The sequence below is a fragment of the Anser brachyrhynchus genome (assembly GCF_964034855.1).
Source record: "Anser brachyrhynchus genome assembly, chromosome: 3".
NCBI classification, from domain to species: domain Eukaryota; kingdom Metazoa; phylum Chordata; class Aves; order Anseriformes; family Anatidae; genus Anser; species Anser brachyrhynchus.
Window position 1 is genome coordinate 58,182,955 of NC_137696.1, and position 26,224 is coordinate 58,209,178.

General features: G+C 34.4%; 1 protein-coding gene across 17 annotated transcripts in view; it reads right to left on the reverse strand.

The window, feature by feature from the left end:
- SYNE1 (spectrin repeat containing nuclear envelope protein 1) overlaps positions 1–26,224 on the reverse strand; it is a gene marked incomplete at its 5' end in the record, with an annotated part of 301,622 nt that overhangs the window by 220,759 nt on the left and 54,639 nt on the right. For 13 of the 17 annotated variants that reach the window (XM_080587963.1, XM_080587967.1, XM_080587968.1 and 10 more), the window contains 10 exons: positions 1,676–1,840; positions 3,076–3,213; positions 4,014–4,121; positions 10,027–10,133; positions 10,300–10,496; positions 12,176–12,354; positions 13,486–13,578; positions 13,878–13,898; positions 16,502–16,585; positions 18,424–18,519. In XM_080587963.1, the coding sequence (XP_080444089.1) occupies positions 1,676–1,840; positions 3,076–3,213; positions 4,014–4,121; positions 10,027–10,133; positions 10,300–10,496; positions 12,176–12,354; positions 13,486–13,578; positions 13,878–13,898; positions 16,502–16,585; positions 18,424–18,519 (1,188 nt within the window). The remainder of the gene's footprint in view (positions 1–1,675; positions 1,841–3,075; positions 3,214–4,013; positions 4,122–10,026; positions 10,134–10,299; positions 10,497–12,175; positions 12,355–13,485; positions 13,579–13,877; positions 13,899–16,501; positions 16,586–18,423; positions 18,520–26,224) is intronic. The other 4 variants (XM_080587961.1, XM_080587971.1, XM_080587962.1 and 1 more) reach the window with 1 other exon arrangement.

Below are 26,224 nucleotides of genomic sequence, written 5' to 3' on the forward strand. Positions count from 1 at the left end.
CTCTTTCTGAGAAGAAATAAACGCTTGCATAATTCCTTGAAAGTTTGTCCAAGTAAGCTGATACCTTTTGTATTAGCTTCCAAATGGTTATAAGCCATAAAGTTCACTAAAATAAGCAATGTCAGATGACAGAGAGATACAGAGAAGGTGACGTTTTCTGAACAAAGGCATAACGAACAAAACCCCAAAACCTCCTGAAGAACAGTGACTGAAAAAAAAAGTAAAAAAATAGGCTAATGTATTTCTGGTACTACCCAGTAGCACACCAGGATTCATCAATATAAATTTGAGTGATAAAAAAGCTCCAGGAGCTGATGTAATTATACATGTTTATGTTGAAGTTTTCCCCATTTCATTCTCATGGGAAAAGTTCCTTGAAACAGACTAAGTTGTTATTTTTTTTTTGAGTAGAAATCCCCCCCCACTATTTCTGATGCAAAGAGAATAGAGTTTAGTACACATTTTTTTTTCTGTTTCTTATGAATGTATCAAAATAAGGTTTATACTATTCACATTATGCAAACAAACAAAAACAACAACAAAAAATTTTTTTTAATGAAAATCAATTTTTATGAATCCTGTAATATTTTATGTCAAAAATAAAGCTAATGAAATGTAACCTTATGAAAGACTAGACTTTGAAAGATAACAATTATATTTCCCATAATATTTAATATTGTTTTGGTAAGATTTATTAGCTAAAACTTAAATTAGAACAGGTGACACTGTTCTAATAAAGAATAATTGGGAGATCCAAAAACTGTCAAAACTGTTCCAAGATATCCATGAAATTTGTCAGCTTTTCATTATGTGGCTTTACTTTTATTAAAAAGTGGATTTTTTTTAATGGAAAAAAACTCCATAGCCATAAAAATGAAAGCAATATCCAAACACAAGAAATTTAAAAAATAGTATTGATAAAATAATATTGAAGAAAATATATGAAACAATACAGCTTTACTGCCACAAGTCCAGCCTTTCTCTACACCATTTTTTTCCTTTCTCCTTTATATTTGCTGCTTCAGTTTTTCGTCAAGTCTCCAATATTTTATTTCTATACTTTTCTCTTATGTATTACATAAAAGCACAGACAAAGCTCACAGTTTCGATTTTAAATGACAACAAGGACTCAGCAAAAATAATAGAAATGATATTCAAATTTATCTGGTAAATTTCCTCTTTACCACAGCAGAGGGGACTTCTCATGTCATTTGTCATTACAATCCAATGAAAATTCATTTCACAATTTTTTTCCCCAAGTCTGAGCTATATATTCACGAACCATCAGCACATTTAGTAGTTGCATTTAGCTTGCTGTCTTTCTTCTGTTTCACCTAGTGAATTCACATTGGTTGGACAATGCATCCAACTTAGGAGTTCTGTACGGAGTTTTCCCCAACAGAACTCCTAGAATAGGGAACAGTTAAAATACTAATACACAGTATTTTTCAGAAAGAAGAAGCAGGAACATTCAAAACCAATCTTTAATATTACTTGTAAAATACATAGGTACCACAGTTAAAAGTCATCACTGAAAGATATCTAATCTTTAGCTACCATCAAAGTGACACCACCCATACCAACTAGCTTTCAAATTGCAATTAATAATCATGGATCATTTATAGCCTTGGAAATAATGAAATATAATGCACAGAAAGAATTCATGTGTATTTACCTTAAGTTGTTCAAGCTTCCGGTGTATTATATTCGCTGTTTCCTCATGAGCTTGCTGAATACTTACTTCTTCCCTCAGAGCAACCTCTGCTCTATAAAGCCAAGCACCTATGGTACCCAAAGGTGCAGGAAGAGATTTATCAAGCTGTATGTGCCAATCAAATAGCTGGGAAATAAAAGTAAGAGGACTGAATTTCCTTCCTTGCTTAATTTTACGAACAAGTATGAAGAAAAAACAAGCTCTTCATTGTAAGAAAAAAATAAAATAAAACACAACACTTTGAGACAAAAACCTAGATATATTACTTCAACATTAGTTCTGAAATTACATCATTCTCATAGGCGACAAAATCTCTATAAGGATTTCTGGATTTCCCTTCTAGAATCATAGCTGCGTTACAGAACCGATTATATGTAAACTGTAACAGCTGACATTCTGAAGATTTGGAATTTCATCAAGCACAGCGAAGCAGGTGAGACAATCTTCCTCTCAGTGCTATTTATTTCATACTTTTCCATAAAAACCTTTTCATTGTAATTTTGATTTTATTTTCATTCAAATATGCAAATGAGTTTCAAAGAACTGTGGAGTCCAGAGTACAACAGTAAAATACCATGTCTTATTGGCAATCCCAGTTATGGGAGTAAAAATAATGAAAACTGTAAAAAAAACAAACAAACAAAAACAAACCAAAACAAACAAACAAAAAAGAATATTTTAAAATAGATTCTCCATTAAATATGACATACACACACACACACAATAATAATAAAAAAATACGTGAAGATACACTGAGTATCAAATAATGATTTGATAACATTTCTTATTTGGGACAAACATTATAACTCACTTTGGATTTTTCATTCTTTTAGTACAGAATTACTATCACGAAAACTAATGTTAATTCCTTCTATTGCAACCAGGTAAAAAATGGCATTAAAATCTGGCATTAAAAATGGCATTAAATCTTCATGTTCAGAATTTGTTGCACAGAAATGTTTTCTGGTTAAATTATAAATATTGTATTTGAATTTTTAGTTATAACTAGAATAACTTTAGTAGTTTCAATTTAAAAATTACATTTTGAAGCTGCATTGTGCATTTTTTTCCCTTCACAATATTTTCAGCTTGGCTTGTCAATATAACTTCACATAAAGGGAAACCTCAAAGTACTGTCCTTGTCTTAAAGTTCATACTCTCTTTGAACAAATATTAAGGACGATAGAGCTATAAACATTCTCAAAAAAAAATACAATACAATTCAACATCACTAGAAACTTGTTTCATATTTATGTTCCTAATGCCTAGTAAAATCAGCAGCAAATAGGTACCTTAAAGTATTTGAAAATCTCAGCCTCCACTTAATAAAAAATATATAGTGTAATAAATTTTCAACTTACCCTGGAAGAAACTCTGTCCCATGCTTGCTTCACTATAGCTTGATCAAGCAATAATTTACCATCTTTCCGTAAGGACTGGGTTGCAAGTTCAATCGGTTTCCTTTTTAACTCATACTGCACTCTGAAATGCTTAAATGACTGCACAAAGACAAAATCAAGTTAATGTAGCATAGAGTTAAAAAAAATCTGCAACATTTATGGAGTTGCCATTTATGCTACCTATATGACAATTTTGCATTGATAGAAGTCATAATACTTCCCAAAAAGGAGAAGCAGTTAACTTGTATATTTATAACCTTCATTGAACTGTTTTTTATTAAAGGTTTTAATAGATCCTAGAATGGTCCAGGAAAATATAGGTAGGACTTTTACATTTCCCTTCAGTTATCAGATGCCTGAACTCTGTCCAAAAGGAAATAATCATTTTTCAGATGAACTAGCAAATGGTTTAAATGCAAGTTAGGACAGACAGTTGCTGTTTTTAGAAAATAGTCAAGCTTCGGTAGAAAATTTAGGCCAAAATTTGTAGTAGATTTAGACATTAACTTTTAAGAGAGGGCTTAAAAATGAAGCTCTAAGCCCTGTCTTCTGTCCACCTCTCACCTCATCCAGCTTTCAGTTATACCTCTCATTTGAGCTATATCATGGAAGATCTGGAAGGACTGTACAGACACATGCTCACTTCTAACTAGGACAGTCGTTCATGCTGCTAGAAAAAGCTCTGTGTTAGGCAAACCATCTGTGCACTATTCTACATAGCAAAGCTGGAGCTGCATTATAATCCTCCACCAATAACAGGCAACACAATTTACATCCTTATTTCTTTAAACTACAGTATGTTGAATTGCAAGTATGCAGACTGCATAAAATATTGCAATGCATATTACAAAAATGATGACAATAATATCTTATTACTCAAATATTTCCCAATTGCTTACCTGGTATTTTTCCTGTAAGCTTGTTTCTGCCACCTGTGCTCGGGCTAAATCTCTTTCAAATTGTTCTGCCCACACTTTTAGGTCTCTCAGCATCAACCTGTCTTCCTTCTGTGAGTTCATACAACCACATACACACAAAAAAATTATTACAGCCTTTTAATAGAGGTGTCAGATATAGCTCAGGATAGAAAATCTCTCTAGCCATTCAAGGTCCTTAGTTGTAGTGAAAATCAATAGAAACCTTGGGGCCAAATTCTCTCATCACTTATCTTCATATAGTCTAATTGAAAAGCACTTTGTGAGTATGAAAGATGAACTCAGCATCTAGACATGAGTCTTGCAGTGTCATAACTATTTGTGTCATTACTGTGTCAGAAATATTACTTGTAGTTCTTGCCTGCTGTTAAATTAACAGAAAGTACTTCAAATATACCTCAACAGCTAATTTTAGTTTTCCACATATATGCAGAGTGAATTTCCAGGAAAAGCTAATTGGGCTGAGACAGGAGAGAATTTATCATCATCATTTCACCACCTTTTTTTTATCTGGTCTACTATTGCTGGGAGGGGAGGGAAGGGGAGAGAAAGGTTATGGTGCTGGATGAGAAAGTGTAGTAACAGTATGATCCCAAGGTCATGCATTTATTTTCTTAGTGACTTCAGGGAAATCCTTGACATCAAGCTCTAAGTTCAGAAGCTAGCAAAATATTTTAGTAGAGAATGTTTTAACAAGGAAAATGGAAAGAAAGAAATAAAACTTGATTTTATTCAGTTTCTTTTGTTTCCATGACATTTTTGGCATATTTGTTTTATAGTTTTGCTTTAACACTTCAAGTATATCATCAGCCCTGAAGCTTTGCAAGGCTGCAAAGTTCTCTGCAGAGTTCAGTGACCTGGCAGTGAAAATTAAAATACTGGCAGGAAATCTCAGGTCTGTCAGCATGTTATATGGGAAGGTTGGCAGACAACAGAAAGGCTTTTTGTGCACTGTGTAAGTACGCTAATCTTTAAGTAGAATACAAGTGTCCATCTCATATTTTCAACCAATGAACCATGTGTTCTGGCTGTTAATCAGAAGCTACTCTTTAAAATGAAAGAAGTGATATTACCATAAAATTGGTGACTATCAGAAACACATCTGTTGCAGTGAAAAAAAGCAACACCGCATTGCACCAGCTAAGCACCAAAAATGAGTGACTGAATTTTAAACATTATCTGAGAGAAGAAGCACTGGACTATGTGTTAAAAAAGAAGAGCACCTGACAGTATTTAAGTAATAAAGTTAATTATTTTAATAAAATCCTAACCTGAGAAAGGAGCCAATTATGGTTCCTTTCTTTGAAAGTTGTCTCAAATATGTAAAATGTAACTTCCCTTAACCATTTTAACAGCTTAGAGGTATTGCTTCATTTCAGTTGAGGAAAGGACAGAATCATCTTCTTTGATGTATTTCTGCTAATTCCGGTACTGATCCTCTGCTCAAAACAGTGCTAGTTGGTTGGACAGAATTTGCATAACAGATTGTGCAAATCTCACAGGCATTATGTCTGTTAATTCCCTACGTAAATTCTTATCTGGATGTTGCAGCAAGGTTAACATTGTGTTAGGACAGCTGCACTGGAATAAAGCTCTATTTCCTATTTTCTGACACATGCCTAAAGCTGGTACCTGAGAAACAGTCTAGGGCATATATGACACTTCCCTGCTCCTGCTTTTTATAATGCTGGCATTTCCTTTACTGCATACAGTGTCACAAAATGCCAGAACACCTAATGCTTCCAACATTTAAACATAGAGAAGGAGAATAAAAGTATTATTCTTCTAGTCTGATAGTACTAATCTACTGGTCTGATAGCACTACTCTACTGGTCTGGTAGCTTGCTTTCTGTGTGGAAAAATAACATCAAGATTCTTTGAGATAAACAACAAATCCAAGACTACTGCCTTATGAGAAGAGAGAATTCTTTACTCATTCAGCCACCAAAAGAAGAACTTTGGTATTAAAAGCACTCCATTCACTAGAAGTGATAACTTTAATGAGACTATTGAAATCTCTATTAATATTTAGCAGTCAGATCCATAAAGACAATACTAAATTCTGCATCCTAATAGGTCAAAACTCCTGTAACAATCCTGGTAATTGAAACTTTAAGTAAGGTATTCTTGAAATCAAGAAGAGAAAGTGTTTCACAATGCAGTGAATAGTGCAGTGAATGCACTATTTTTAGTTCATACTATAACTTCAGTTTTGTAAAGCACAGGACTTTATTCCTCTATGGATTACATTCTTATGGCTGAGAATCACTTCCTTTAAGATAAGTCTTTGCAAGAGCATCTGTGTGGTGACAACTGTTCATACAGCAAGCAATGTGAGCAAAACAGGCATTTAGCAGGATTCCTGTTAAAGCAGCTTAAAAATTCAATAATTGCTAAAAATGAGCCTGACTCTTTTTGAAATAGAAATCACCAGAACAAGAGCACCTGTGTGATACCTGAAGAACACAGGAATAGCCACACCTCTCAAATTACAGTATGATTTCTTTGACATTAAGTGAAAAAAGTAAAGTTAATAGGTGACATTAGGTCTTCTGAGATTCATGTATTTATTTATTTTCACTATTTAGTCAGATGATATTTGTTTACTTTTCTGCTTAATTGCAGATGTAGGTCTTTCAATAACTGCCTAACTTAATGGCGTTGACACTGTGCAACTGAAGAAAAGCATAATAGGCATTTTATTTATTTATTTCTAAATTTTCACACGTTTTCACTTGAGCTGATCACTTCTTGTCACCTGCAGTGATTCTGTGTTCCTTGGTTGATACAAAAACATTTCAAAGTCTCAGTTTTGATAACTGTCATAAAGGATTCACTTTCTTAGAAACAAAGGTACCTGCCACCATCATCCCCTGCCACCATAATCCCCAGTCTGATGAGATATCATTCTTAAAACATGACTTTTATTAGTGCCTAATGTTTCTTACACTGAATAAAAAACATTAAAAGGGTGTTGTTACAGATACATAACTATTTTCTAAAGCCTGCACATCTTAAGCAGAATACAGAACATAACATAAACCATCAAAGAAAACCATCAAAGAATTGTGACCATTTGTTCTTTCCTCAGTATGAGGATTTTTGATCTCTGATCACATTTACTTTAACTCTTTTAAGTCACTACAACTTATTTTCTGCATGCTACTTCCAAACAGAATTTTAGATTATTAAACTATCCTGATACAATTCTACGCATGTTCACTTATTTGCAGAGACAAACAACAGAACTGGACCACTCAACCACCAAAGAATATGAAAGAAAAAGATTAGAGAAAAGTGTTTATGAATTCCAATATGATAAGAATAGGGGAAAAATTAAATTTACATAGAAACTTTTCAGCCCAACTCAGTCTCTCTCTCTCTCTATATATATATATATATATTTTCTTCTTTAAAACTGAACTGCCAGTGTTAATTTGAAAATTACATAATACAGAATACTTTGTTGTTTGGAGAGATAAAAATATATATCCGTGTTTCATGAGAAATTTAATTACGGACTAGGAAATGAGTTATCTTGAGTTCTCTACTATGTAATTATAAACCAGCTGAACTGTTCAAATTCTTAGGCAGAGCCAGAACAGAATTTTCAGACATGACCATTTAAATCTTAAAAAAAAAAGAAAAAAAAAAGAAAAAAAGAAAAGAAAAGTTAAAAGTTATCTGTTTTTCAGAAATGTGGAACTATTTTATTGCCAATTTACTGGAAAGAAAAAGTCCCTTTAAAAAAGTTTATCTATGAATTCAATTACTTAGTCAATTCCTCTTGAAAACTCTTGTTTATATGTATGTGTTACTGTCATCACTGAAACACATCCACTGATAACAGTAGCACAGATGCACTGTGAATGCTGAGCCAAGCAATATCTTCAGGGGAGAGCTATTAATGCACATCTTAAAAAGCAGACAGAAAATTACTGGAAGAGCTCAGAAAGATATTTTTCCAGTTGCTGATCGGAAAACTCCTTTTATATTTGGGAACTATAATGGCATAAAGATGTTGGAGGTGACAGGATTATTTTCTGAATTACTTGTTTCTCATTAGAACACTTTTTACCTTGAAGGAATGTGTTTTCTCTGCATTTAAAATCATATCAAGATGAAGCAATTGATAGATATTTCACAACTTTACCTCTTTACTAGCTTCAGCAGAAGTGCATTGGGACTGTGTAAGGGTAAGAATTTTCAACAAGGTCCCATCAAAGCTGCTCAAACTTTTGCTTGAATGGATTGAGAAGATGGGAATAATTCTTCTATGAGTATTAAATTTAATTTCAACATATGCTACTAGTTAGATACAAACAGTATGAGATGAACCCTTGATCATATTTGCTTGAAAATAACCTATTACTTATATATTAAAAACAAAACCAAACAAAATCCAACAACAACAACAAAATAAAAAAGAAAAACAAACAAACAAAACCACAAAGAAACTACCATGGAATAAAGGTAATTAACTGGATCAAGTCAAACTATAAACACAATTGACTGACTGCAGTGACTGCAATTTGCTTCATTATATCTTCACTTCTGCAGTCTTCCAGCTTAATTTCTGAATGCTCATTTCAAATGTAAAAACTTCATCTGTTGGATTTTTGAATTTCTCTCAGTTAATACTAGAAAATTTTAGGTAACTAAATTTCCAAGATGGTTAGAGAAGTATATCTTTTAAGAAGTCATAACCTATGGGGAAACAAAGAGCAGAGCGTTTTATGTCTTCAGGTTTATAAAAGAGATGTATATATGGTTTTATATGTGATTGTGTAAGTGATGCATGTGGTCTTTTTGTGTGAAGGAGAGCATTCATGAATATATACATCTCTTTTATAAATGTGAAGACATAAAAATACCAATCCTGTATATACCCAGAACAGAATCAGTGGACAAAAATTGTTGAAAAAAAAAAAAAAGAATTTTCAATTTAAATGGATTATATCATCACACAAATAACTCATATATGATACAATGTGCACTGAGAAAAAAAGTAGTACTCTCTCCTTTACATTTTTTTAATCAATTAATTTACCTGAGGTACATATTAGAATGACCATAGGTGCAGAACTGATTAAAAACAAACAAACAAAAAAAATCACATTTCGGTGGATTGTGTGGCCAAGAAAAGCAGTTACCCATATATTAAATAAGTGTTATATTAAAGAATTTGGAACAAGAAACAGAAAGTATTAAAAAAAAAATGCTGTCCATAAGATATGCACAGAAACACAGACAAAAGGTGCTCTTTCTCTCTTGCTGGGGCTGAGCAGATTGTCTCAGCAGTGTTTCCTTCCATTTGCCATGAAGGAAGTAAATGATCCGGATTAGGAAGTGAGTCATAATCGCTTGGCATCACTGAGTACAGATATTCTAGTGCAAAACCAATGCACTACAGCACTCACAGTACAAACAAGAAAAAAAAAAAAAAGACTGAAAGTGATTCCTTAAAGCAAATAGTCTAGTCTAACTTCACAGTGCAATATAAAGAAGTCTGTGTCAAAATTATAACTGCCTCCCAAATCTAAAAGTCCAAAGACTAAGCAATCTCTTGGACTATTCTTGTTCCTATCCATAAATCCAGTGTGATAGAAAAAGAACTGATGCTCTGCCTCACGTAACAAACTATTGCAATCTTATTGGTGTTATGCTTGAAAAACTCTCAGAGAATTTTGGGATCCATTCATTTGTTAACATTTACCAAAACTGTTTCTGTTCTTTTTGGCTCCTACTGTTGAAAGGAAAATCTCTGCAGAACTGCCACACTCTTTTCTTCATCTACTAGTAAATATTTACAACACAGGTTCTTTTATTCTCAGTTCATCTTTCTTACTTTTCCTACTCTGCTTGCTTTCATTTGAACTGTTAATCAAAAGAAAATATAATAAGCTAAAAAATGTATTTATAACACCCCCACCCCCTAAGATAAACTGATTTGTATAGGTATGAAAGAGAAACTTACATCATTCTCCTGCACATCAGTCACCGTATGATGATCAGGGTAGTACTTCAAAAACTGGGCTACGTATGTCATGATAGACTTTTCATCTGGCTTGTCAACATTCACATCTAGATATGAGTACAGAACATAGTAAATTAAATTATATCTGAATGGCACAACATGATACTTAAATATCTAAACACTACTCTACTTCTTCTGAAAACCATCTAATCAGCATGTTTGATTTAACTCATACGAATAGTCCAAACTTTTTTTAAGCAATGAATTAGGTACCTTCTGGATCAAGGAGCCTTGGAATTCCTAGTTCTGTTTCTGCGAGTGTGAAGGCTTCTTCCAGGTTTTCCCTATTTGATCTTCCCTTTACTTTGTCCATGTCCACTAAATCTGGACGGATGGCATGAATAACGGAATGAAATGCAACACCACTCCTCCAGCTTTGTCCAAAGTCTTTGATTTCAATTCCAACTTGCCTAAGGAATATGAAGGAAAAAATAGTGGATCTCAGCATCAAGACTAGAGGAAATACAGGAGGAGACAGGATGCTCCAACCAGTGGCTACTCATAATTAGACCTAAACCACCTGCTGTTCCTACAGTGCTAGTCAGCTTGACTACAGCTCCATCTGTACACTGCATAAATTCATTACTGCATATGAAGATCCTAGAGGATATAGTTATATACATACTGCATTTGTCACCAGCAAGCTCAGTAGTGGCCATAAGCCCATGGTATTTTGAACAATTAAAGTGCACCGAGGTTCTTGTATATGATGAAGAAGTGCAAAGATATAATGAGAAAGTAATCAGAACTGAATATCACTTCTGACTGCTGCTTTTAAAAGTAATTCTGAAGGGTACAGTGGTCCACAAACTGCAGGACTTTTTTGTTTGTTTGTTTTTTAAATTAGTTTGAGCACGTAAACTTCCTTTGAAGACACACCTGGACAAGAAGGTAGTTTTGTCATTGGGAAGGTCACAGGAACAGTAACTCCAGATGAAAGCTTCATTCACAGATTATTGTAATCATTGAAAACTACAGCCTTTGATGAGCCCTTGAAAAGCTCCTGCAGTGAGCTAAATGAGGGCTTGGCAAAGTGTATTATCCTTCTTTTAGATTTCTTATAACACATTTCACCTACTCTTCCTCACTGTACTGAAAATCAGATTTATGAAACTCTCTCTTTGTTTGTATCTTGCTTGTTTACATGTCTGGAAGTTGCAGCTGACAGCTTTCACTAGCCTGTCTCTTCCTAACAACAATTCAATAGGAATAGTGCAGTACAATCTGATTAGGCATTTTTAGTTACTGTATTCTAGCTATTTATTGAAGAACTGGAGAAAGTCTTTCTCTTTATATTTCTTTTCTCTGAGACATTGTTCCATAATTTACTATTTCCATCTACATTATTACATGATTGATATCTTCAAACAGCAGTGATTACTTAAGTACAAAAAAAAAATCCATTTTATTCTTTTATGCCTTTTATTTTTATTTTCTTAGAGTGAAAGCCACTAAATTAATATTGGTTCTTTGATTTAATGTATGCTTTTTCCATGCCTTTTAGCAAGCACAGCAAACTTGGGATAATTGTACCAAATAGCAAAAATAACTGAAATAAATTTAGGCTTACTTGGCATAAACTTTGTTTAAGAAGAATGAAAATTCCAGACAATTTTTGCAGTAATACATCCTTTGCCTTAAAACTGTGGAAGGATGTTCTGTTTTTTCACCACTTCTCTTTTAACAGCAAGTGCCTGAATTTAGTGCAGAATTACAGGCTCTGTCACTAAGGAATGCTGTCAGTGTGGGGCTTGCATTGTAACATCAAGTGTTTTGGCAGTAAGACTAAAACATCATCATTCAGATATTTAATTCCCCTTTCAGTTCCTCATTCTGTCGAGATAATCCCATTCATTATTCAGAGACTATAAAATGTGATTGCTTGTAAAATTAATGTAAATTATTATTGATTACTTGCTTTTTGTAATGGTGGAACATTTAGCAGCCTCAATTATCAAAAATAATATGATCACAGGCTGGTGCTATATAAAAAGATAGCAAAAGGACAGTCCCTGACAGAGAGAGTTTAAATTCTGAAGAAAAAGTTTACACTTAAGATACAAAATCAATTCATCTGTAGGTTACTTACTTTGCTGCCGTGTACTGTATCCATTTTAGTAAAGCCTTCCTGGCACTTCCTTGGACCTTGGTTACCACCTTCCGTTTGCTTGGGGGACTTGCAGTTTCTGAACTGACAACACTTTCCACAGAAGACGCACTGCTAGACAATGATTGCAGCTGTGGGAGGTTGCTGGTCAGCTCTTCAATCTGTGTGAAAAAAAATATTAATGGACTGTTTGTAGATAATCAGTTTAATTCTCAGCAGTCTCTTAAATAATATCGTAATAGGACTAACAAAACAAAGCTGAGCAGAAGCTGTGATTAACATGCTGTAGATTGTTTAACTGTACTTTAAAGTAGCTTCAAAAATTCTAATGTATGTGCCCAGATGATGGTCTTAATTTCTGAAGTATAGAAAATCTAGCAATCATTGACTTTCCCAACAAACAGTTACAACAATATGTAACTGTGTCAAGTTATCTAGTATGACAAATTATCATTCAAGTAGGAGACAATAGCTCATATTTAGCTTGAACTGAAATTATAAAACTATCCACTAATTTCAGAGGCCACTCATTCAATTAAAGAATGGAAATGACCTTGATAATCATCTGGATAGTTCTTAAGTTACCTTTGTACTGTTTTGGTGTAAATATAATTGTATCTCTGCTTAGAAATACCTCGTGATGAAATAGTGAATGTACTGAAACAAAGTGCATTAGTATTGCTTGCTGAGGTTGTATGACAGTTATTTGCATCATGCTTTTCATCAAATGAAAATCAGTAAATTTTCTCTTTTAAGAACATTAATTTGACAACAATTTGGCCTTAACATGAAATAGTTATATCTGGAGGACACTGCAAGATTGGTCTCCACCTACATCATTTAAAGCTAAGTATTGTACTTACAAGTATTTGCATCTCCCAGTGAAATCAGCAAGTTTACATATGTTATGTATGCATAATTACTGTCTGACATCATGTACAATGGAATTTAGTCATACAGCACAATCATATCCAGGGCTGGTAAGGGTGCTTGTATGAAGAATCCATGATTCTGTACTTTTCTTTTGTTGTTCTTTTGCACTCTTCAGAGAGAGTGGAAGAATATGTTCTAGTGATAAAGGAAAGCCATTCGAGGTCCATTCCAAAGACAGGTATCTTATTTTAACCAGTGTGAAGCACCCCTATAGTAAACTGTTCCTTTATTCAGGATCAGATCCATAGCTAATTATAAACTTAGATGTAGTGAGGTACTGGAAACACAGCAGTTCATATGAAATGATGACCTGGACCATTACTTGAGCAAGCTACACTGAAGTATAAAAAATGTTGTACCTGAAAATATAAAATTATGGTCCACACCAAGCCAAGCACAATAGAAGGTCTACCATCAGCAATATCAGTTGAGTTTATATTGACAAGTTTAATCTATTTAGGAAAGAAAATGTGTTATTACCACACAAAAGGAATGATAACAATTACAAAATAGATTTCAAATAGGTTTCATGCTTTTAACACAGTTTTGTAACCAAATAACAAGTTTGTTAATAAAAAATATAACTGAATGATACAATTTCACTTTTTAAACAAGAATAGCTATAAAGAAAGATTTTTTGGGGGCTGCTGCATGCTATTACTTGTATAAATAATATTTAATTTCATTTAAAAAACAACAATAAGGAAAAAAAAAGAAAAAAAAAAGAATTATGTAAAACCGTTATACAAACCGGAGATCCTCTGTATATAGACTTGCATGAAAAACAAATGGAAAAAATGATACAAAAATAAGTTTTAAGTGATTAATTATCAGGTAAATGCATTCATTTAATTTTATAATGTAAAAATAGCATTTTTTTGGCTACATCTTACAGCACAATTAATAAGGAAAGTAAATTAAAGACTATGCATAACAGATTTTAAATTATGCAAGATGTATTTCTAATAGGTGTGGAATGGACTAAATAAAGTAAATTTAAGAGTTAAAGTTAAGAATTAAAGTTAAGAAACAGGAATAGGTTCTGTGAGTCTTAACTCCCAAATGTTAGTCTATAGTCTGAATAAGGTATCACCCTAAAATAACCTCATAAGAGAAAAGCCAGTCATGGAAGGGACAGAGTATGTATAAAGAAATTAATACATAGATAATGCTCAAGGAAATTGAATATATTATATAGTGTCAGAAAATAATGAAATATGCTAACCTTCATTCCCTCAGCAAAACTAAGATAGTCTCCCTTAATACTGACATAAATAAGGGCAGCTAAAGTGTTCATGCGCTGCATACTTGTTCATGGAAAAACTTCAGAGAACATCTGATGTTCTCTGATGTTCAGAGAACATCTGCCAAATGCCAATTGCATTTTGAAGTGTAAAAGGAGTCTGTCTGGATTGTGAAAATAGGAAGTTGATTATATGTGTAATAAACATTACTTATGGTGGTAGGAGACCCCCAGCACTGTCAAAGGCACCACAGACAGCCGTTTATACATCTCCCTTCATTCACCTGTGAGTAAAAACTAGGGACTGCACTCAGATGCTAAAGAGGCATTTCCTGTGCCCACAGCATCCCCATCTCCTCTGGGAGGAAAACAATGACAGACTGGATAGATGCATTCTTTAGTCTGGATTCAGCCTGCAGACACAGCAATATACCTTACACAGTGCTTATTTCCATTTCCCTCTAGAAGGAAATCCGGCATACTAATACACAGTGCATACAAAAATAACTGAAAGACCAGACAAAAATGCTCAGATCGGCAAGCAAAATCATGGTGTCCCATTCCTGGTGATCTATCTTGATACTTAGCAGAGTTAATTATCTTGCTGCACTGCTACATCATACAAAGTTTGGGTCCCCCACTACATTTTGACATGTAGACTAGGAAAGCACTTTTTTTTTTTTTTTAATTATTATCATTATTATTATTCACCCCAGTCTTGTCTATGATTCAGGAAGCTCTCACTATACTCAAGCCTCCACACTGAGGCTGCATTCTGATATGGTTTGTATCAACAAACTCTATTACATTAACTAGCAGAGCCATGAGTCAAAGCAGAACTGTGCTTTGCAAACGTATTTGTCTTTGCTATGGTCATACATGTTTTTCACTAGAAAAAAATTCTGTTATGATAAATTTCATTCTACTGGAATCTGCTAAGATAGCTTACCACATAACAGAAAAATAATTAAGTCACAATGCCATGGGGTTAAAGAAACTGAAAGAATGCCAAAGTCCAAAAACTCTTGATGTATTGCACTATGAAGAAATAAAATTCACTGGGTGTTACATGTGCATTGAAAAATAAAAACTAAAAATAAACTGAAATACAGACATTAAATGAAGAAAGTAAATGCAATTCTAATAAAAAGAAAAGAAAAAAAAGAAAAAAGATATGTCAGTATAATACAGAGAGGAAAATGAGGAAAAAAGGAAAAAAAAAAGTAGATTGCTTGTATTTGATATTCGTACCTAGAATACATTAAGCTTTTAGGTTTTCATAGAATCATAGAATGGTTTGGATTGGAAGGGACTTCAAAGATCATCCAATTCCACAACCCTGCCAAGGGCAGGGATACCTTCCACCCGACCAGGTAGCTCAAAGCCCCATCCAGCCTTGAACGCTTCCAGGGATGGGGTATCTACAACTTCTCTGGACAATCTGTGCCAGTGCCTCACCACCCTCATTGTGAAGAACGTCTTCCAAATATCTAATTTAAATCTACCCACTCTTAGTTTAAAACTGTTACCCCTTATCCTGTCACTACACTCCCTGACAAACAGTCTCTCCCAAGCTTTCCTGTAGGCTCCCTTTAAGTACTGGAAGGTTGCTATAAGGTCTCCCCGGAGCCTTCTCTTCTCCAGGCTGAACAATCCCAACTCTTTAGGTTAAATATCTAAATATGTTAAATTTCTAAAAAGGTTTGTTACATTTCTAAAGTGGCTGCAGTACTGACTACCAGAATCAATCCATGGATTAACCTGAAGTCCTGCCAAGCTAATAACCACACTGTTCTCATGTGTATACTTTCAGGGAGTAGAGTTTTACATGTACGATGTAGTCAAGTCCATAAATCTGTTCTTTTAATTATAAATGAACGCCTCTACTGAACTGAACTAAAGATCATTCCCAACTTTGCTGAGAACAGCAACGGAAAAGTAAGGAACAGAGAAAGAGCACAGAAAATGAAGGAGATCATCCAAGGTGATTCTAACTCAACAAACAAACAAACAAAAACCAACCAAACAACAACAACAGCAACGAAACACAACTTTACCCTATATGTTTCTACATACTAATGTTGAATTTTGACATTTTTACTTTACAGCAACTTTTGTGCTACCAAACCTACCCGTCTTCCTTCTAGAAACTTAAGAGCTGTGCCAATGTTTGCAACCCAGTGAATTCTCTTCAGCTGACGTCCCTGCTCACATGGCTTAAAAAGAACAGTGTAAACTCTAGTTAGATGTATGCCACTTTGCTGAAAAAAATTAAGTTCAAGATCATTATGAACACATATGTACAGGCCATAGCCTGATTTACCTGAACAACATTGCTTGAAACATTCAAGTTGCATTTTTAAATAAAACCATCAGAGAGGACTGACAGATATAGGGGACATAAATACCAAAATTACATGATCAAATAATTATAGATGTCTTAATAACTCCAGGATTAAAACTGTGGACTTCAGCCTACAGACCTCATCAAAACAGCAAAGTATTTTTGTTATGTAAAATAAAATAATTATGTTTATTAACATATATTTGAGAGAAGGTAACATTCAGTAAATAATTTTGCCTGAGAAGTCAAGGTTGTTGTTAGTTTTAAAATTCAGTCTGCAGTAAAGACATTTTATGCAGAGGTTAATTTTTTATTTTATTTTTTATCAATTCTCCTTAATACACTGATGATTTAAAAAAAATCACAAATCCTTACTGAACAATAATTTTGCTGAACTTCAGACATGTAGGCTAAAAAATAAAAATAAAAAATAAAATAGAATTTCTTGAATTAATCCAAGAACACATCGTAGTCTCTACCATTCTAAACTGTAATTTTGCACCCCCCCCCGCATGAATCGTATGTTGCAATGAAAATATACAACTACAGCCATTTAAATTTGTATTCATGAAGTTAGAAATTACTTTAACAAAATTTTGCTTTAGGTTTTGAAATTTATTTTGAAGTTACTACAGAATATAGTATTCCACTATACATGGCTTTTAAATTAACCAGACATTATTCTGGTTCTGTAATTTCTGTTGTTTTCATTAGTAAATATAGGCAGGATACAATCCAGTGAATGTGAATATAACCGGTAACTTCACTAAAATTCTTTTTCTGTTTCACTACCTCTGTTTTGCCACAAGAGGGAGACTTCACATGAACAGAAACATAAATCGGTACACTTCAACAGAGCAAAAATACATTTGAAGGAGCAGCTTTCTTTGTATCTTACATTACAATCACTTGCAGTCTGAGTTACTACTAATTTTGTGCATCACCTGCAATCGAAACAGAAGTGACATATGAAAATGGAGCAAAAGAATGTCACTTGGAAATCGCCTGACTCTGGGGCAATAGGTAACCTCTGAACCTAGATCAAGGCAGATGGAAGACTTACTCTATTATCAGATGCTGCCACTTGATATGTGAGCTGGTTTGGAAAATGTGAGAAGTCTTGGCCTGCAAATGTTTCATTTCTCTTCCCATCACACACACAACACTAACCTGGTTCCCAAGATTTACACAGCCTATTTGCTATGTAAATCTTGTAGCCTCCTTATATAACTTGGCTGTGAGAAAGCCATTTGGCATCAGTTAAGGTTCTTTACAGTAGCTGAGCCTCTGTCAGGGTAAATGAATATTAGACCCCATGATACATGAGGGGCTCACATTTTCTCAGAGTGAAAGCCGTGAACTAGTCAAGAAAAGACTGTTGTCATTTTTTCAAGACATAGAATTGGCCTGAGTTTAAGACCTTTTGTGTGTCATAACAGTAACACCAAGGTGAATTGTAAAGACTAATATAAATGAGCTATTTTTATGAGCTAGTAAGACAAAAATAAAAGAAAATGCATAAAATAAGAATGTCACTCTGTAATCATCTGGTTTTGCTTTGTAACCAGATAAGCAACTCTGTGAGTAAACTTATTTTGCTATATAGCAATCAGTATTTTTTCTTTATACAACTATAGAAAAAAAAAGTAGATAATATCCTAGAGAAGTAGTGTAACTATCTTCTACATTCAGAAGGAAGGAATTTCTTACCAGTTTCTGCCCTGAAAGAACCTCCAAAAGGGCAATCAGCATTACCCCATCTTTGATATCTTCAAACAGATCATTGACCAGCATGGGAGGATTGCGCTGAAAAGTGAGAAGACCAGATATTATAAAGGCTCAGGAGAATTACATTCTATCTCCATTCAATGCTGTTAACACTGCCATTTTCTACTTAAGAAAGATTGCTTAACATTTGCCTTTACATTTGCAAATAGAATAATGAAAACACTGAAAAATATGTAAACAGATGGTGTTTCAAGAATCTTTAACAAGGCAACAACATTGTACTCTACTTTCTTCAGTACAGGCCAGTTTGTGGACTCTGACTAGCATCTGGTCTTTAATCGTAGAATTATAGAATGGCTTGAGTTGGAAGGGACCTTAAAGATCATGTAACTCCAAACCCCCCTACCCCATAGGTAGAGATGTCACCCACTAGATCAGGTTGGACAAGGTCCCATCCAGCATGGCCTTGAACACCTCCAGGGATGGAACATCCACAACATCTTTGGTCAACCTGTTCCAGTGCTTCACTACCCTTACAGTGAAGAATTTCCTCCTAATGTCTAAACTAAATCTATCCTCTTTTAGTTTAAGATCATTCCCCCCTGTCCTATTATTAACTACCTGAGTAAAGTGTCATTCTCCACCTTTTTTCTAAGACCCCTTTAAGTATGGGGTCTCCCCAGAGCCTTCTCTTTTTCAGGGTGAACATCCCCAGCTCTCTCAGCCTTTCTTCAAAGGAGAGGTGCTCCAGCCCTCTGAGCAACTTCGTGGCCCTCCTCTGGACCTGTTCCAACAGATCAATATTCTTCTTGTGCTGGGGGCCCCAAAACTGGACGCAGCACACCAAATGGGGCCTCACAAGGGCAGAGCAGAGGGGAATAATCACCTCCCTCGACCTGCTGGCCATTCCTCTGTTGATGGAGCCCAGGATGCAGTTGGCTTTCTGGGCTGCAAGTGCACACTGCTGGCTCATGACAAGCTTTTTGTCCACCAGAACCCCCTATTCCTTCTCCTGAGGACTGCTCTCAACGAGTTCTTTTCCCAGTCTGTACTCCTGTCTGGGATTACCCCTACCCAGGTGCAGCAATTTGCACTTGGACTTTAATCTCATGTGGTTCACATGGGCCTACTTCTCCAGCCTGTCCAGGTCCCCTTGAATGGCTCCTTTAATGATCACAAAGTATCTCTTAGAAACAGTAAATTTAAAGTGAAACTTTGCCCTGCTGAACTAAATGAAAGAAATACCTTCTAGCTTCCATGAGGTTATCAGAATTCATATATCTGAATTCACATAATGAAAATAGTCATATCTGATAATTGACTGAAAAGATGATTAAACTACAAAATTCTTGAAATTAACTTGTATTAAATAATTTATGTATGGGGTACTTCCAAAAAATAAAAATAAAAATAAAATCTTATACAAAAACTTGATCTATTATTTTTGTTCTGTAGAAACATATATTTGAAAAGATGAACCTAAGAAAGGAAAGACTGCTCTTGAAAACAAAAAATACTATAGCAAATCAAGAGAAAGCAAAAATCTGTACTTCCCAAAATCAAAATGCCCCACCTTCATCATTCAGTTTGGATGAACTAATATTTCACTGAGACATAATTTTGGCATAAAATGGAAAAAAGAACTCCTTTGCTGAAAGTAGACCTCATCTGAGATTTTACATGCTCTGATAGCCCAATAATAAAAGAGTTTATTTTCTCATGTATATAAAACACAGCAGTATTACAACTCATTACAAAAGTGAATGTAATCATTATTCTTTTTGCTTCCTTAGTGACGCAGTACATAATGGATAATGTTCTTCCTTAATATAGCGACAAAGAAATCAATGGGGCAACCAGGTTACTGGAGATTAATTTGTCACAGTCTTGCATTACAGGCAGTTGACATAAATACAATTAATTTTCCTCACCTTCTGCGTTATCATTTCCTGTTTGGAGTCTGGAGCAGCTTTGGCTTTATCAGTGTTACTGCATGATATAACAGTGAAGAACTATGTACTAAAATAATTCAGCAACAAAGACAAGCAGCTGCCATCCTAATCCAACAGGAGCTAAATGTTTGAAAAGATTCACCACATAAATGCCCCAGTAGTGAGGTTTGTCACTTGAAGCTCAGTATACAGTAAGGAAGAGAGGGAACTTCTTACAGAGGATGATTTAGGATACATCTAGATTGAAGGGTGAGATTTACAGTGCCCCATGCACCACCTGATGCCCATAACATATCTGTCAGATGATCTGCTGAGAGCACCACAGCTCCCTTCCATGCTGAATGTTTTGGTATCCATACTCTCAATTCAGGGTACACTCCAGAATTTGCCTTATCCCAACAAGAAGTCAAAAGTCATCTGGCATTCATACGCAAAACAAGTCTGGGAGGTACTTCTGGTTCCCATAGTGCATACAATGTAAACACATCCTCTGACCATCCATGTCAAACTCTTGCTCTGAACCACACTTCACTGGTCATTCCTCGCTGACAGTAGTTAGAAAAACCGAATTTGTAACTTAGGCATAGTTCTAAGGTAAAGCAGTGAAAGTATCACTGGAGGCATCACTGAAGCAAACTAGCACCTCAAGTATTCTACTTTTGACATGAATCAAATATTAGTCTGGGGAAAACAAGGGGAAGTATGAGAAAGCATTAAAAATGATGAGAAGAGAAAAAGAAACCGCCAAGTGATTTACATCTGTCTGTAATGTTGACTTCTCTGAAACATGAAAATCATAAAAGTTAGCCACAAATCAGTAGACTGAAATCTACTTTTTGTTGCTGCAAGGTTTTTATAGTTGCCATCACTGCCAGAGTTTAGCAACACACACCATGTAATATAATACTAATAAAACAATGAACGAAAAGCAGGTAGAACAGCCATGTCACCTGGTCTTCTATATGAGATTCCTTTTATATGGAAAATTACTTATACATATTGCCAAAAAACTTTTGCAAAATACAATTTAAAATATACTTCACTATCCTGAAGATGTTAACACCTCGTTACAAGGAGATAAGACCCTTACTGTATTTCATAAATTTTTTTTTTTTTTAGTAATTTGTGCACATAGCATAGAATTTACCACGAGCTACCCTATTATCATGACTCCAGTTTCTCTCAGAAGTATGGAATGAGGCATCTTTTTAATGGTATAGATAGAAGAATAGATTCCTATTTAACATAAGTATTCCACATAAGCCAATTGTATTTCCCATGCCAATACAAATAAGTAAGATATACAGTAGCTGATATTAAGTTCATAAACATTTATCTATTTATATCAACCATTGAACAGTATTGCTCAAGCTACAGAATATTTTAGAGACAGATCCTCTACTGAAATTAACACCGAGTCTTCCGTTGAAATGAATAGAGACTTAGTCCTTGGCTGTATGTATAATGGCAAATGAAATAAAATGAGAAATTGAAGATGTATATTGCTTACTTATTATCCTCCAGAGAAGAGAGCTTTGTTTCTTTGTTTTAGAACTGTATTCAGATAAAATCTGTTGAATACTTTTTTATTCTAGACACTCAACAGGCCTTAGCAACTATTCATCTAGTAGCCACAGTGCATTGCCAAAATGCTAACTGCAAATCAGTAAAAGCAGGGAGTGAAAACTAACTTAAAATTTTGTAATCTTGAAAACAGAAAAAGTAGTCCAGATTTTGTCTTTGTTCTTGTAACTGTATAGCTTCAGCAATGTGATTGGCTGTAAACTATTTTTAAACAATGTTTTGAATGTTGGAAAAATTCAATATATATTTTGAATGATGGAAAGTCTGTACAAAATAGTGTAATGAAACCATTTTTAAACCAGGAAAAAAAAAAAGAACATTAAAAAAGCACACAAAGTAACTTCTAAAATTCTGTAATATTAAGGGGAATTTGTCATTTTTAAGCTTCTTCGACAAAATTGTTTGGGGATACTCAGAATATACTTTGATGAGCAAGCATACATTAAATCTACAACTTGTCAGGTCTCCACTAAAAGTTCATGTGCCTTAGTACTTGACATTGGTTTTCCATAAGCTTATCCAGGAAAGCAAAACAGCAAAATGATACTAATGATATTCTATATACTTTGTCACATGTACACTTTCAACACATTTATTGCAATACATGCAATCACAGGAGTTAGTTTATAGTGATATTGACTTTTAGGAACAGTCACGTCACAAGGAGAGAAGCATACTCAGTACAACTAATTTCATGTACTCTGTAGGAGGAATAAGAATTAACGTGGAATTAATTTTAAAGGTTAATGAACCATTTTTCCCAGCATTAAATTTTTATTTAAATATCTGTATTTAGAATTGATCACTAATGGTAACTGATGAGCAAATGCTTTGCTTAGACTTGTTGCTCTTCCAAGATGATCTCCTTTGCTGCAGTGTTCAGGAAATATTATGAATGATTTAAAGAATATCAGTACATACAAAGAGCATTTGACTGACAAGCCTCACAAAAAGAGATATATGATAATCCTACAATGTCTAGACACTGCTCCTCTGACACAGTAAACTAAGTTTTGTAAAATCCAAACCTCAAATATGGAACCAATGGATATTCAGATAATGATATATATGATATTATATATATATATATATATATATATATATAACATATATAATATATATATGATATGATTTGGGTAGGAAGGGACCTCAAAGATCATCTACTTCCAAGCCCCCTCCCGTGAGCAGGGACACCTCCCACTAGATCAGGTTCCTCAAAACCCCATCCAACATGGCCTTGAACACCTCCAGGGATGAGGTATCCACAGCTTCTCTAGGCAACCTGTTCTAGTGTCTCACCACTTGCACTGTGAAGAATTTCTTCCTTTTATCTAATCTAAATCTACCCTTTTTTGGTTTAAAATCATTGTCTTGTCCTGTCAGTACATGCCCTGATAAAAGATCTCCCTTGCTAAGCTTCACTGTTCTGTTCCAACATCATTTCATTCATTTCATTTCTCAATTGTATTGTTGCTACAGGAATATTTTCCTCACACCCTGTACTTAACATTTCTAATAAGTACATCACACTGTACAAAGAACAGTTATCAGAAGCATTATGAAAGCTACCTTTACAATGTTAATTTTCAAACAATATTACAAAAACTACTCAAAAAAATGCAGGAAAACCCATTCATATGTACAAACAGGAAAAAATCTATTTAACTACTGAATTTGTCTTGGCAGGGAAGTACATGTGAGTACAGGAAGGAGAATGTTAAATTCCAGTCACTCTGTAGTAGCTGGTCCACCCCTCTGCCCCAGTTCAACTCATAAATACTTAAGCACATCATTTTTCATGTTTCTTGCCATTAATGACTATTTTTATTACTAAAGTCTGAGGGATCAGGCCCTAGGTTTTACATGACTAATTTTTTTCACACAAATTTATTTAGCATTCCTTATTGTTTTAATATTAGAGTTACATGCAATACTAGTGAATACATGCGGTGACTGTTGGAGCAAAAAACTTCCAGTCAGATTTTCCTCATCATGAAGACGAGATGGACTTAGCTTAAAGTTTTTCTTGTGTCAGTCACTAAGACAATTAGCAGCCTTTGTTTTCCCATTTGAAAAAGACAGAGAATTACTTAGTTTACTCATAAAAATGATGTGGCTCTTGTGTGAAGACCAAGTTACATTCAAAGCACAAATTAGCACAGCTTACAGCCTTGCGTGGGAGATTTACAAATCTTCCTATATCCATTTTTTTTCTTCCTTTCTTTGTTCTATAAAACATATAGAGCTTTCGCAGTTTGTAAAGCCTTCATGTAAGGTTTAATATCCAGATTTAATTTAGCACTATGAGAGCGTTGTATTTGCATAATGTACAAAAATTTATCCATTCTTAGTTTTATTTTGATTTGATATTCATTACTTGCTTTTGTTTCTTGATATGTGCACCTTTTTAATGGAAATACAAAACAAATACTTTTTTTTTTTTTCAGTTGTTGGCTCTATTTGGTGAGTTTACAATACTTTCATGAGCACAAATACTGAAGTTATGCCTATACAATATGTTATTTGATTGGGTTAAACCAATTTACTGTCTGTGTTCAAAAGTTTTGAAACTGCTGTTTTCCAGCACTTTCACTGAAAATGGCAAAGGCAATAAAAGGCATATACCCCTGCTGTTTTTCAAAGAAGAGTGTTTTGCTTTTTCTTCTTTACTCATCTAATCTGCTACCAAAAAAAAAAAAAAAATCAGGATAAATATTGAAAGGAAATTAGAGTTAGAGTAATTGCTGTTCAGAATGGATGTAATTGAGTATTTTTTGTTGTTGTTGTTTGTTTGTGTTAGATGTTTGGTGTAATAGTGCCCTCTATTTAAAACTTTTCCTTTGGAAAGATTCCTCAAAATTTACTGAGAAGCAAACAAATTATTTCTATGGATTTGACGGTTGAGACTGAGAGGAGGAGGGAGGTCTAGTTTTGGGAGCTTAAATGAACTGTATGAAATAGTAACATGCAGCTAGAAAACATGAGTGTTGTAGTCCTGTTACATATGTGTATCTCAATTGTCATTACGCCTGCAGAGGTGCACAAGTATTAAAAATGACAGCCAGAGGACAGATAGATCATGTTTATCTAGCAGCTTTGGCCTTAACTTCTTTAACCGGGGAGCAGAGACGATTTCAGGTTGCTGAGTCAGAATCACGGGACAGGTTCAAACAGCTTGAACTCGCTAAGGGACACATATAGCCTAGTGCTAAAAGCTGTCCCAAAATGAAGCTGTATTATACTACCTGTCTGAATACTAAAGTATATAAATAAACAAATAAAACATCAATCAGGCTTTGGATCAACACTTCCAGGAGTGACCGTATTTCAGAATTAGGGTGCACATCTCTCAGAAGGGAAACAAGATGATTTAGAATAAATTGAGTTACTAAATAAATAAATACCATTAGACATCTTGTTTTTAGCCTCAGAATTTTCACACACTAACAACCATACAAATAATATTTTATTCATAGTATTATCAGTCAAAACTATCTATCAGTATCTAAAAACGATGAACTTTTGATCCTTTAGTTTCAATAAACCAGCTGCTAATTCATATAGATGGCAAGTTATGACAAGTCCTGAAAGTGCGTACAGTACAAAAATGTATACAGTACAAACACTTTGGGTAAAGTAGTAGGTCTACAGTAGCCAAAAGTAATCACAAGCCCTATTCTCCACCAAAGCCTGCAACATTATTTATTTCAGGCAACTGTGTTATTCTCACAGGTAAAAGAAACATGGCAAACAGTGAAAGCTTTGGAACAAAGCTGTTGAAAGCACAGTTTCCTTGTGATCTCAAGTCTTCCTAGCCTTTACGTCTCCTGACACAAAACATTGTTGATGGGGCAGTTAAAAGACTGGTATGCGTTTTCTAACTGGTATGTGTTTGAGAGTCATATGGACATAAATTAGGGTGATCTGCAACGGTGACATCTGCTTTCCTTCAGACCAGGAAGAATTTTTCTGTCTCTTGACAGTTCATCATGCACTGTTGTTTTTCAGCAATCAGTGCAAGGCCAGCATTTCATGATAGTCCTCATTAGGTAATGATTTTTCTGGTGCTCCACATTTTACTGTGTTCAAACAAGAGAGCAGACAATTCTGTCTAAAAGTGGGTCTACTTCCAGGATTTTTTCCTAACACATTTCAAGGGCCTCCAGACAATGGAGATGTTATAGCCTTCACTTTCATTTTAAATAATAAAAATTGCAATGACCTTCTATAAGAATCAATAACCTAAA